Genomic DNA, 13,880 nt, shown 5'->3' on the forward strand with positions numbered 1-13,880 from the left:
TGAAACATAACCGATGGTAGATCAGTGGTTTATTACTATACATGTATTAATAGCTGATTTTTCTAGTTTGTTTTATAACAAAGTGTTAAACAGGGGTTGAAAACATTGTTTACGTTGAGAAGCAGTTTTTAAATCCGTTGCCACATGGAGCGACCTGGCACACACTGAAGCAAACTACATGTGGAATCATCAGGGGTATAGGGACAGAAACAAAGCCTGAAGCCCGGTGTGGTTAAAAGCTCTGAGAATCAAGGAAAAGTGAAGAGACCGCCTATAATAACAATACGACTTCACAATGACAACTGAGGAGCCTAAACCATGAAAAAGCAACGACAGTGGGGTGTGTAGGTGATCAGAGTGCATATGCAGAAATGTCAGCCAGGACCACCAGGAATGGAATACTGGTTTTGTAAAGTAAACCTTAAAAACGTGTTACGATCTCTTCTGAAACCAGGTGGAAAAAATATTCTGTTCAAAGAAAGTACAAACAAGTATAAAAGAAAATAATTTAATATGAACAGAAAGGAGACTAAACATCCTCCATTAAGGAAATACAACTAATGTCCTTCCTAGGTTTTCTAACCAGACCAGTTTTGTTAAGTGGGGGATCAAAATAAATGAAATTCTTGAGCATGTTGGTACATCCGACTGTCCTTTTATTCCAACTTCACAGCAGCTAGAGGCAGCTCAAGTTGTGCTGAACATCTAGTGCTTTTGCTTCTGTATGTGCCAATTTCACCTCTTCAAGTCTCTAAAGAGCACGGGGCCTCTTGGGATTGATCTGCTTACTCGCTTGCTCCTCCTCCTGGAGTGTAGAGCGGAAAGACTTCACTTTGTCTGAGAGGAAAGGGGAAATCGCAAAAACATGGATTAGTGTTTTGCTGGAGCATCATGCATTTTCAGAGGTGGGCCTGGCGTGTGTTTTGGTCACACCTCGGAGCTCAGTGAGGATGTCGATCTTCTGGTCCAGGATCTGCTCCAGTTGAGTTGCGTATGACTCCACGTCATAATCCACCTCCTCGGTCATCTCCAGCAGTACCTTTTCGTCCTCCAGCCACCTGATGGACTCCTGCGCAACAGCGACACATACAATTGCATATTTAGTGTATGACAGCCCAAAATCAAATTGTACCAGAAGCACAGAATAGGTCTCAATGGCATATATGCCACTGCGTTTGGGATTTGTGGATTGCCAGATTAGAAGTTAGACAGAGAACATGGAAAATTGCTTTTATTTCAAGTTTAGACAAGTTGAGCCGGTTTGAAGCGTTGTTTGGTTTTGTCTGTATTCTCACCTGGAAAACAGCTCGGTGATCCTCCAGGACCTGCTCCTCCATCTCCACTAACTGAGACACTGCCTCGTGGAAAGTAAAGAGCTGTGGGGACACTTCCTCCTCCTTGGTGACATTTTAACCGTTGAAAACAAGGTCAACGTGAATTCAACGGTTCTAAATAATAATACACTCAAAAAATGAGCTTACACATACTGGTGTACTTACATTCTGCTCACAGAGCAGTTTGAGGTCATCTCTCTGCGGCGACATACTCAGCCATTCCTCGTCTAAAAGATCCAGCTGGTTGACAGCATGGATGTTGGGTCGACCCCCCTCCATCACTTGGTTGGTGTCCACGGTGAGCTCCTTCACTCTGAGGAGGAGAACACATTGAGCTGGTTGGGACCATTTCTTTCAAGGCTGAGCCACTCGTGGCCGCTGTTAAGAGTCGGCTGTGGCGTCAACTGTGGGCTCTAAATAATGAACGAGAAGCACAGGATGGGAGCATCATGACATCATGTACTGGCTCTGCAAACCCTGATGTAATGGTTTATTCACTAGTAGTGGGCATGCTAACGTGGTACACATATATGATGCATACGGCTGGGATTTGGGTGGTCACAGCTCATGCTTAATGAAGCCTCACAGACCTGACGAAGTACTGGTACTGCAGGTACAACAGTTATCAATTGGGACTACATTAGAGCTGAGACAGAGCTTAAACAAAAACTAATCTTGGCCAATTGTACCAAAAGGCTTTGTTACTATTTTAATTATCAGCGCTGAACGGCACCTGACAACATTAGGACCAGCCACATATTCATTGTGAGGAATGACACCCAGCTTCCAAAGTTGTTTCTGTCACACAGAACAATAAATGAAAGACCCACACATGGACAGATGGATGAACTGGTCTCCAGGAGTCAACAGAAAGAAAAAAAAAGGTTACGCCCACAAGCTTTGCAGACGATGAAAGAACAAGAAGCCGGGGAGGAGGATGACAAGTGTCATGCAGACGATGAGACAGAAAGCATTAGACGACAGTGGAGGTCTTCCACAGTGAGCAACTGATGAAGTGCATGACACCTGATGGATGTGTATATCAGACCCTTATAAATACCTGGAGGGAGAGCATGCATTGTGTGTGTTTTGAGTGTATGCTTTGCGGTGTTGACCTGCTGGGAGAGGTAGCAGCAAAGTCATCATAGTCAAAGGTATTGGTGGGCGAGTGATCAGTGCGACTCCCCTGGGAGAAGGGGATGTCAGACGGACTAATCCCAAACTCCTTCACTCTACACCGCCGCACCACGGCACAGAGGAGGCGAAGGCGGAAACAAAGCAGGAAAAGAAGTGGGGAGACAAGAGAGTCAGACACAGAGAGTTGGCAGAGAAATGTACAGTAACAACATTGGAAGAGCAAATTTATATCCACACAAAAACCATTGGGGAACGTAGAGGAAATAAAGGAACTATGATTATATATATCATTGCATACGTTCTATGGGTCTATGGGGCATTACAAAAAACATTGGCCAAATGACGGTTGATCAACACATTCCCACCTGTTGGCGTAGCGTAGTGTGTTGAGGGTGTTCTCACAGGATGTCATACCGGGGGAGATTGTTGCAATCTGTGCAGAGAATAAGAAGATCATTCAAATGAATTCCATGTGGGAGATACACACAGGACAGAGACTTGGACGAGGTACTACAGGCAGTTAACCCACCATGCATGTGCGTGAGTTCTCTCCGATGAAAGAGTCCCGTAGGACCTGAGTCAGTTTACTGGCTCTGAACGGAGTGTGAGGCTTGTTACGGCCGAGGGCCCTGATGCACTCCTGAAACCAAAGAAGCAACACATTGTTATGGTGAAAAAAGGATTTTACAGTTGGTAGGAAATGCTGAGCAGCCTCTGCCGGCAAGTTGCACAGACCTTGAGGGCGAGTAAGCTTTTGTTGATCTCGGCTCCCTCCAGACGGGTCTGGCGGTCAGCACTTGATGTATCAGCTCCCCGCTCGTTGCCCGCGAGGTCGATGAGGGAGAACTTGCCGTGCATCTTCCCCTTCCTCCGGAGGATGATCTGGAAGACGGCGTGGCTGCGAGAGGAGTGCGCGTTGGCTGACGTCTGCCCTGATGTTCTGGGAGTCAAAAGAGGCATGAGAAGGCAAAACATGTGCATGACTTTATGATGATTACCATGAAGACAGAGTATTAGGAACAAACATTTTAAGTCTTGAACCACAGCAACTAGAGGAGACAGTTTGGGTTGTTATACCTGCAGCTGTTGCCCACTTCTATGAGTTTCAAGACATCCTCCGTGCACTTGACATCCTTCTCCTGAAGCCCAACCACCTGGACTTGCTGCTTCCCGTCCTCCAGCACCCTCAGCTTAGCTTTCCGATTCAGCAGGTCAAAAACCTGATGAAACACAAGCAGTCAGCATTTATTTGCACTTTGTTTCTGGAGGAAAGTAACCAACATATTAGACAGTACTTGCCTTTCCACTGTAGATTTCAAAAAAGGTTGCGTACACCTGTAGATCTAACTTCCTGTAGTTGGGTTTCTTCAACATGAGAAATACATCCCGAGCTGCACAAAAAGACAAATATGAACACATTTACTCACCAAGAGACAATAATTTGAGAAACCACAGGTCACCGACTTACCAGCTAATGCATAAATTCCTTTAGAGCAGTCTTGGTTCTTCCCGGAGAAATCTCCCCCCATAGTCTAAAATGTTGCACAAGTAATTCATTAATATCACAAAACACTCATTAAGAAAAATGATCTCAAGTGAGTGATGTGGGCCGTTTTCTTATTGCATGTGACTCACATGTGTTTTTCCACTGCCCGTCTGGCCATATGCAAAGCAGGTGGCCATGCCCCTCTCAAAGATGGTCTCCACTAGAGGTCGGGCAGTGAACCTGCAGGGAGACACAAAGGCACATTTCTTCACCACGCTCTCTGTGAACACAAGCTATGACAGCTAATCCTAAGAGGTTCATGTGCTAATACGTCTGCGTACCTGTAAACCATCTCGTTGGCGGTGCTGTCATCGAAGGCGTAGTCGAAGCGGAAGGTCTGGTTTTCCAGATAGCGGGTCAGGTCCACTTTTTGTTTTGGTTCATGAACCATCACCACATCCTTACTGGGGATGGTAATCACATCCAAATCCTTCATGGCCAACTCTGGAACAAAGCAAAGGCAAGAGTCGCATTCACATTAATGCAAAAGGAAATCAAATGGAGTACAACACATAACAATGGTGACAAAACTAATGTTATCAACAGAGGAGCTTACCTTTCTTGTTGAGAGGACGTTTCCTCACACAAACACATATTTTGTGCTCTTCAATCTGGAGAAGGCAACAAAGACGACTATTTTATTATGTTGTTGCTGAACACCTAACAAGGGGCTGACAATTATTTCCTTATCACTAGATCTAATGATTATTTCTTTAATGACATGTTTGACTAATTTATTGAATAGTCAAAGGATCAGAAAAAAATGAATCCCTGAACAATTTAGCAAAAGAAACACAATTTCAGTTGAAATATTTCACTCACTTGTCTTCTCTTAAAAACTAACAGAGGTATTTAGTTGTGACTACCTCTAACAGCAACACATTCTGTGTGGTGATAATCCTAATATATCATGCTGGAGGACAAAAGGCGAACAGGACGAGGGGCTGTGTTGACAAAGCGCTGCCGGATACTTTTTGTTCTATTCTATTATTCTATTAGTTGCAGTGTTTACACAGCAACACATGGATGGGACTCTAAAATACCTGCACATGTTTTAAGCTGCAGCTCGTTTTTTGCAATGTACCGAGACATCAGTATATTTGTGTCGACAATCGTCCTTACACCCGACAAATCAGGAGAGAAAGAGACGTCACATCTACTCACCAGATCTGCTGTGGTCAGCGGCCGGTAGTCGAGGCTGGCCCGGAAATCTCGAATCATGTACATGATCTCATAGTTGGGAATGGTTGTATCCACCTCCTGAAAGAGGATCATCTCAATGTCAAGAGTGTACTAGATCACACGCATTTATTTTGATTGTTAGTAAGGACGTGGGTAAATAATATTGATGTACTTGAGCCCTTTTCTCCCTGAGCTCCTGCTGCTGAATCCGGCGCCTCTCTCTCTTCTCCTGCAGTTTCTCCACTTCCTTCACGCAGTTTGACTTCCTCCTCGCTGCCATGAAGACAAGAAAAGAAGTAACTCTGCTGCTATTCACAGGATATATCAATATCCTCTCTCTGTAAAATGGTCTCTCGCTGAAAGTTTACTCTAGTTCCTCTGTTCTTCCATCCTTGCTTACTGCAATAGCTTCTTCTGTAAATCTTCCGTTTCTCATGGTAGTCTTTCAAAAAGAAGGGAGACTTTGGGCTAAATCCAACAAAGCAGAACTGTAATAGAGCTCAAGAACAGACTGCGAAGCAGTGGCTGGCGCTCCGTTCCTCCAGAATAAACACCAGCTTCTTTCTCTACATAAGCAACAAAAGGCCCTCACAGTCTGTTCAAATACTTCCCTCCCAGTTTCTCCCTTCTATCTGCATCCTAAAACCCAACTGGATCCACACACTGCACAAGTATCATCAATCAACAAACAATCAAACAGAAGCTTGTTCCAAATTTCCCAGCACCACAGATTAGGATTTTTCAGGTCAATCACAAACACCCCAGATCAGCAAACATGAGGGTAAAAGACACGTCTGATTGCTCGTGCTTGAGCCTAGCTCGCTGCCATAGCCACAGTTTCCCAGTTTGAAACGCAGCCAAAGCTCTGTGATACATTTATGACCTGGTGTTGCCTCCAATCCCTAGAAAACAACTATAAAAAGGCAGAGGGATCAATAATCTGCTCTAATCTGGCAGGAGAATACGAGCTGGCTCGGCACCAGGACAAGGGCCTATAAGAGAGATGCAGCACCGTCACTATTTGAGGGTCACTGTCTCACAAGCTATGATCAAGCAAAAGCTTATTGATGTCGTCTGAGCCTTGAGGAGTAACGCTCAGGGCCACAGGTTTGTCCATGTGTGTAATCAGGGGGGAAGACGGTCAACCAGCAGCCGTCTAATACCCAGAGAGCCTGTCTGCTGGACGGATTGGGTTTGTGCCGCAGCTCAGAATACTATCTGGGAGACACCTTGGCTGTTCAATCTTCCTATTAAACTACAGGACTCTCAGTTTCTATTGGGAACTATTGGAAGAATCACCGTGAGGAATTTAGGTCGGGGGAAACATGCAGGTGATACATACAAAGCTGTACCGACTCCTTTCTGGATATCGGGGGATCTGAGGATTCTGTGATAAACACGTGGCCAACAAAAACACATTAAAAGCTTTACAGATGGCCGTTATTAATTGCTCAAGAATTGTGCATACGTTAGGAAGCATTGGCGTTTTTTACAATGAGTAATAAATACAGAACTTCATCTGGATTTAGCGTAGAAACCCAAAGAGATGAATTTAACTAGACCAAATAACCGATAACTGGTTCCCTAGAAATACTGTTACATGGTAAAGGTAAAGCACTGGGGCTTTAAGATACTTAAAAACACACAACTGTTATAATCATGTTACCATTCTGCAGTTGCTGTTGAGCCTGAGCCTGAGTGAGCTGTGTAGGCTGCAGGGATGTGGGTGGTGCAGGTGCAGGTTCTGGTGGTTGTGGTTGTGGTTGTCTGGCCCGGGTCGGAATCCCTGAAAGTACAAACCCAAAGATTAGATTGGATTTTTTTTTTTAAATAACTATCACCTTGAACACAAGTGACTTTTATCTTGTGCTCTAGACTGAAATGTCAGCAACGTGACATTGTTTCTAAGAAAGGGATCATTGCTTTGTTTCCTAAATTCATTTAAGATTAAGATTAAGAACAAGACAAAAATAGAAGACAATTTAACTATTCCCAAATAAGTGTATGAAATAAACCTCTATTATCCTTGGACGGAGTGTCATTCTTAGTAGGGGCTATTGTCCGACGATTCTGCAAGCAAAAACAAAGGCTACATTAATGTATTTTACGGTAAGATGTGAAGGGTTCAGTGATTCCTAATTTTACACATTATCATCATTAGCTGTCCTGGACAAAAGGAAACAATACATCTTTCCCATTCAGGCAAACAATCAATAGAAGTGAAGAAGTCACGTTTTCTTTATCGTCTTAAACCGATTTGTTACAGCTGTTGACGGACATGGAAGCATATAGGTACTCACCTTGGCAATTTTATTGATCTTCACACTTGTGGGTGTAGGTGGGGGTGGAGTCTCTGGACTTGGGGCCATTTCCTCATCTGGAGCCACATCTGCATTAAGTGCAAATATACTCTCCAAGTCGATCTGTCCCAAATGAGAGAAGCATTGACAGACAGATGACATGAATGCCAATTAACTGATGTATGGCATATCAGACTCTTATTCAGTTCACACTGGACGTGGACGTGCTGCACTACGTCATCGGTCAGCCAACAGCAGCACGGCCGTGGACACGAGAAGCACGTCTCACCCATCCAATGGGCGTTTCTGCTCCTCTGGCCTCGCTTTCTGTTTAGACGCAACTGCATGACTGCTGGTGAAGTTGTTATGTGACAAATGCCAGAGCAATAAAGTTGTTTTTCTTTAGTAAACAATAAAATCAATGACACATTAACTGTCAGATGGACTTCATGGTGGACTCCAAGAAGAGAGCATTGCCATTACATGACAAAAGATACCTAGATATCAAATTTACTGCGAAAAACAAAGTACATTTTTCAGTAGAGTAACAGGCTTTGTTTGAGTCGGTTTGGGTACTAAGTCAATCGAGCTGAGCCACATATCATCGGACAGTACATCGGCATAGCTTGTAATGCATCATTGTTATAGAGCATCGGCTATCTGGTCGCGCACATCAGTGTTTACAGGCTGTCGACTGGTTGGAATGGAGACGTTCAAGCTGTTTTTTGTTTAATCACCACAGCTCCCAAACATTTGAATGGACTATTTATTGCTTTGGATAAAAAGCAGCACATGTTGGCGCGTTATGTGTCATTTACCTCTTTGCCTTTTGTGTCTCCATTTTCTATCCACTCCACTGTGACACTCTCGTTGTCCTCATTCAGCGAGGTCACCATTGCCTGGTGTATTCGTCCTGTAAAAGACAACGACACAGGACACACAAACATTAACATCATCATTTGGTAGAAATACTTGTTTCTAAGTATAGAGGCCATGGATGAGCTACTCAACACCTTATGTGTGAGTTATGAAAAAAGGTCTGAATTGATAACACACAACTTCGGGAATTCACAAGGAAATTTATTTAGTAGGATATGTTTCAAAAGGCCTAATTACCACGTGCAAGCACTTTACATTAACATTTTAATTTGTCTTTCGGGTTTATAGAAAAATATCAATAGCATGATCGTGACCTTAATCGTTTCACCTGTCCCTAAACTCTTGACTACAAATGATAAAAAAAACTTATAACACAATATATATAACATAATGTATAACATAACAATGAATGGAATCATCACTGGGCGCAATACTACAAACAGCACATTTTATTTTGACTCCACCTCAAACACCAGGCGTCAATTGGTTCCTTTAAGATCCAAAAGAAAGCGAGGCATGGGGCTGTGGTCGGCCCGATCAGACACATTGGAGCTTTGATAATTACCCGTTGGGGATAATCACTGATAACAGAGACGAGCACAGCGGCTGCTGTATGCGTTTCTCTCACTACTGTGTGGAAAAACTTGCTCGGACAAATCTGCTCAGTCCTCCCAACCTTGTCCATGTGAATTCTGCTGTAAAATCCCAGCTAAATCCAGGGAAACACAATGTTCCTGTATCTATTATTCAGAGACACAGGAAGCTAGCGAGCAAAGATGCTTTTAGTGTTCCTAACTGCTCGACATAGCTTGCAGTTATTGTACATTGGTTTTATTTTAATCAACCAAACCTAGAAATTCATAACTACCTAAATCAAATACAGTTTTGATATGCATACATTTAATCAATCAACATTGATGAAAGATGACTGGAATAACAATATAGGACACATACGGTCTTAAAAAAAGACAAGTGAGATGATCTTTACGAGGTTGCTGCACATTTAAGTGCTTCATCATTTTGGCCATTTGGCATGTAGCATTCAGTGATATAGAACACTGCCATACAAATTTAATGAACAGTGATGTCAACCAAGCCCTTCTCTCAAACAGAAATGACTGAGGTCCTCATCAAAGACTGTATTTGTGGAATTAGTGCTCAAACTCAGATCATCATGTCATTCACATCCTCCATATTTGCAGCATTTAGTCCCTCCTTGCAAGGGGCACAAATCTCACTGTGCATCTTTTTTCCATAGTTCACTGACGATGAATTCAATATTGGCCAGATATGTACAGTGGAATGATACTGCAATCCAATGTTGGACCTGGCACACGTCACAAAACAAGCTGGACAGCAGTAAATGTGGTCCATGGTTTTACGGCAAACACTTAAGGGAGGGTGGAGAGCATGCCGTCCACTTAGAGGATTTATGGTGACAACAGCGGGTCAGGCAAGGCCCTCCAAATCATTGCTGCTTCACAGGCTTAAGTCCATGGTCACCTTTCAGACCACAGGCTGGTTTGTGTGTGACTCTATTCAACAACATGCCGCCTCAGTAACTGCAGAGCAACACCTTCCAGTTGAATGGAAGTCTTATTACACAACACAACAGTAAAGCTAACGTTCCCTAAAATATACTGCAATTTATTCAATAAATGTTGGGCAAATAGCTTTGTTGATACTAAATTTTACTTTTTCTACAAGATGAAATTAAAAAGGACAAGTCTTATTGTGATGCAGTTATTTGTAAATTAGCAGGAAGATAGCACAATACAATACACACATTTTCCCACTAAAATCAAAGAATAATTGTTATAATCAAAATTATTAAAAATCTTGAATAATAATTTTGGCCAAACTTGTGTACGCCTATGGTTCACATTACAGTGCGTTTTAATACAATGATCTGGACAATGTGGAGAAGGAATGGCAGCACAGATTGACTGCAGATGTAAAACAATGACAGTGTTGAAGATGTGAGAAAATCATATTGTAAAAGTAAGCAGGTCGTTGCTTACACAAATGTACAATCATAAATAGACTATATAACCTGAATCACTATAACATTATCTAACCTGTTGCAAACAGAAGCTTTGAGACTCAGCGATTCAAAATATTGCTTTTTCTGAATCACCAAGACAGCATTTATCCCTCTAAATGCAGAAAAGACATGGCATTATTATGTGACAGGGATGAAATGAAAGATTATCTTTTCTCTATCATTGAATACACTACTATCGACAATGTTTCTACTCATCATGCTTTTGATGACCAAGATAATGGAAGTCCAAGCTCAAATGAAGTGGTGGTGGTTCCAGGGCTAGTAGTAGGCTTTTCACTACTAGTTGGAAACTTGAAGGGGCTAAAGATGTGGTATTCATGCTGTGCTATGCCCAAAGAACACAGCCTCAAAAAGGGGATGATATAGTGGAAAAACCTTACAAATGAACTTAATGTGATAAACTGAATAAAGGTACAAAATGATCCCCCACAAGGTCTTACTCTAATCAGGGCTGACTGTGCCACGGGGAAAAAAATCAGAGGCGAGTCTGATAGACGTCTGGCAGAATTTAGGAGGCTGGCTGCGACAGATGGACTGGTGGCCTGAATCTGGCTTGAATTTGAACCAGCGCAGCGACTAACCCCCCCAGAGGAGGGCAATCCCTGCTCTGGAGCCAACCCCAACCAGCAGGGAAATGGGGCTGCATCTTGCCCAGCTGAGATCGTTTATCTCATCCAGGGATGATGCAGTCAAGGACATCACCAGAAAAACTATAAGTTAGATATTTTACAGTTTAAAACACACCCTTCCCTCTTGTGTTCAACTGTTTTGTTCCCCTCAATTGCTTTGTTAACAACCAAATTGGTTGTATGAGGGTGTAGTTCTAAACTGGGTGTAGCCCAACCCTGGCAGGGCACACAAACTTTTCAGTCATCTTTGGCTCCCTAGCCCTCAAGCAATGCTCCAAAAGCTACACAGAAAGAAAAAGGTGACTCTCATCCCAGCTTCTTCCTAATGGAAGGTTTCAATGTGCAGTACTTGTGTAAGGAAGTAAGAACAAGTCTGTCATAATTATTTCATGCACTACGGCTGCTTCTGCAGTTCATTCTAACATTGTTTTGGAAACAATCACATTACCTGTATAATTACTATATTACCTGAGATCTCGGGATGAGTCTATATCAGTTATTACCTATGCATAGCATGTCATTTTTTTAAATCGTGATTTAGGACAACCAACGTTAGCTTCTGTTAGTTTAGTTAGCTCAGGAAACATTTAAAAGCCGGATCTAAAATGATTATACTTGTATAAAGTAAAGTTACAGCACAAAAAAGGAAGATTATTTCCTCATCAACCAGTTAGCTAAATGATTAAATGATTGTTGGTCCAGGACAGCGTTAACTTAACTGCTGCATCAACGCCGGCCGGTAACATTAGCCGTGCTAGCCGCTCAGCTAATCACAAGCTAACGTTGGTGCTCATCGAGTGAACTAACGTTAGTTAGCTAACGTTAGCTTCGTTAGCACTTTGGCTAGCTTAGCTAATATTACATTCAAGCCTCCCGAACAGAATTCACCATTTCGGTAGCGTTATACTGCGGCACTAACGTCAGCAAATTCACACTTGAAAGCATGTGTTGTTGTGTTGGGATACGAATTAGGGGCGAATAATACGTGTATCTGGATTCGCAGAAAAGCTCGCAAACAAAAGGTGAGAGCTCATTCAAAGGCTTTGGCCATGTCGCGCTACCACTCCGCCCTGACAGCTAACATGAATCTTTTGCTGCAGCTAACGTGAACGTTACGCTCTGCGGACACTGTTGCTGTGTTCACCGCAGCAACAAAGATCCCTGACAACTTGCACAGCGCGACGGGAAAATGTTAGGCAGGGTGAAACTTACCATCACTGCGCTTTATCTCCACATACGTACCGACGACAATCTTCCCAAAACACGACGCCATTCTACATTACTTAAACCATTAACAAAACGGGATTAAAGACTTATTGTATGCGGGCTGAAAGCAGCTTCTTGTGTTTGGGTGTCTTGGGTCGCGCAGGAAGATGCAGGCTATAGAACGAGCTAGCATTACGTAGCATTAGCTATACAGAATAGCTTTGGATTTCCGTTCCGCTTCAAAATAAAATAATTTTATAATTATACCAAAACTACCAAATTATACCAAACTGAGTTGGTCCCATAATTATGTCTGCCTACCCATGTGCTTTAAAATGTGTAAAATGTACTTGTACTATACTATATAATTAGCTCACTTATTGTAAAATAGGTACTAAGTCTAAAACTAAACTTGACAAAGATTAACATATTCAACCTAGAAAATATGAAGAATTCTTCTTTATCAATAATATAACACTAATATAATACCAATACAAATGATCCTACAAATTTACAAGTGTGTGTTTTCATTTAGGCATTGCAGCTTTTGCGAAAGTAAAGTCATTGAATAGTTATTTCACCACTGTGGCAAATAAATAAACTGCAGTGGATGAATTGTACCACCTGGTGGTTCCAGGGCTTGCATAGTCCAAATATGCCAATCATGCTAAACAAAACTCCTTCCCTCCTAGAAAACACGAAGGAGAGTAAAGTCAATTGACTCTTCTACAATGCTTTTCAGTTGCTTTGTTCTCTAAAGTGGCATACTTTGGGGTTTAAATACGCTAAATAATATCCTCAGTTAACCACCAGATTAACTGGCACAACAAACATCAAATCAAATTATTGGCGGAACATCCATATTAGTTCCTTTGATTTTTTGTTAATGAATAGAAACAGCGCATTTTTAAAACAGCTATCTTTGACTAATTGACTTGACTTTGTCCAATGAAAATATACACAATTTTGACCTAAGAAAGGGCCATATGACACACGGTGTAGAAAGGAATACTAATCCACTGAGATTACACCCTTCCCTAACGTGGGTTATATTCTTAGAAAGTCTTGCTCAAATGTAAATATACATTTATGTCATTATGCACCTTGTGCTATCCCTGCACACAAAGAGCAAAGAACAGACAAACAACCTGAGCAGATACACATATCAGTGTATTTTTGTGTATTGTTTACTATTTTACACACAAACAACAGACAAAATCAAGAATATGCCAAACCCTCTATTCAATGGGCTCGACATTCTTTTACTAGAAGCTTCTAGGTTCCTCTGGTCCAGATCCTGCAGCTGTCCACCCCCCTGCCCCCGGTCTCCACACACGCCTTAAACCCCCCTCACTTTGTGATGGTCAGTTCTCAGCTGTCTGTGCCCTAAATAGACATTATCAGGAGCAGACCATCTTTGAGGTAGTCACTCTGACAGACATCCTAAAATATAAAATACGCTTTATTCATGAAGCTTTGGATAATTCCAAAACACTGTTGCAATATTTTTTTAAATACAATAATCACGGTCGATAATGATCTCTGGTATAAAGTTGCATACTGGGGTTTTAAGGTGCTGGCAGTAAACCCCTTTTTGTGATG

General features: G+C 42.2%; 1 protein-coding gene across 3 annotated transcripts; it reads right to left on the reverse strand.

The window, feature by feature from the left end:
* Positions 1-274: 274 nt before the first annotated feature.
* LOC119224702 (kinesin-like protein KIF2A) lies at positions 275-12,497 on the reverse strand. Of its 3 annotated transcripts, XM_037481928.2 has the most exons (22): positions 12,285-12,497; positions 8,318-8,412; positions 7,500-7,622; positions 7,215-7,269; positions 6,866-6,985; positions 6,542-6,586; positions 5,372-5,472; positions 5,182-5,277; positions 4,574-4,628; positions 4,299-4,461; positions 4,107-4,197; positions 3,940-4,003; positions 3,771-3,862; positions 3,549-3,691; positions 3,207-3,411; positions 3,001-3,111; positions 2,837-2,904; positions 2,450-2,566; positions 1,500-1,647; positions 1,296-1,397; positions 934-1,069; positions 275-837 (listed from the first exon to the last, which is right to left on the reverse strand). In XM_037481928.2, exons 1-22 carry the CDS (start codon positions 12,343-12,345, stop codon positions 752-754), a joined length of 2,277 nt encoding a protein of 758 aa, XP_037337825.1. In that variant the 5' UTR covers positions 12,346-12,497; the 3' UTR covers positions 275-751. The 3 variants fall into 3 exon arrangements, with proteins under 3 accessions (XP_037337825.1, XP_037337827.1, XP_037337826.1); XM_037481930.2 differs by lacking the exon at positions 2,450-2,566; XM_037481929.2 differs by lacking the exon at positions 6,542-6,586 and having other exon boundaries at positions 12,285-12,496.
* Between the last annotated feature and the right edge of the window lie 1,383 nt (positions 12,498-13,880).

The sequence above is a fragment of the Pungitius pungitius genome, chromosome 5 (genome assembly GCF_949316345.1).
Source record: "Pungitius pungitius chromosome 5, fPunPun2.1, whole genome shotgun sequence".
Taxonomy (NCBI): domain Eukaryota; kingdom Metazoa; phylum Chordata; class Actinopteri; order Perciformes; family Gasterosteidae; genus Pungitius; species Pungitius pungitius.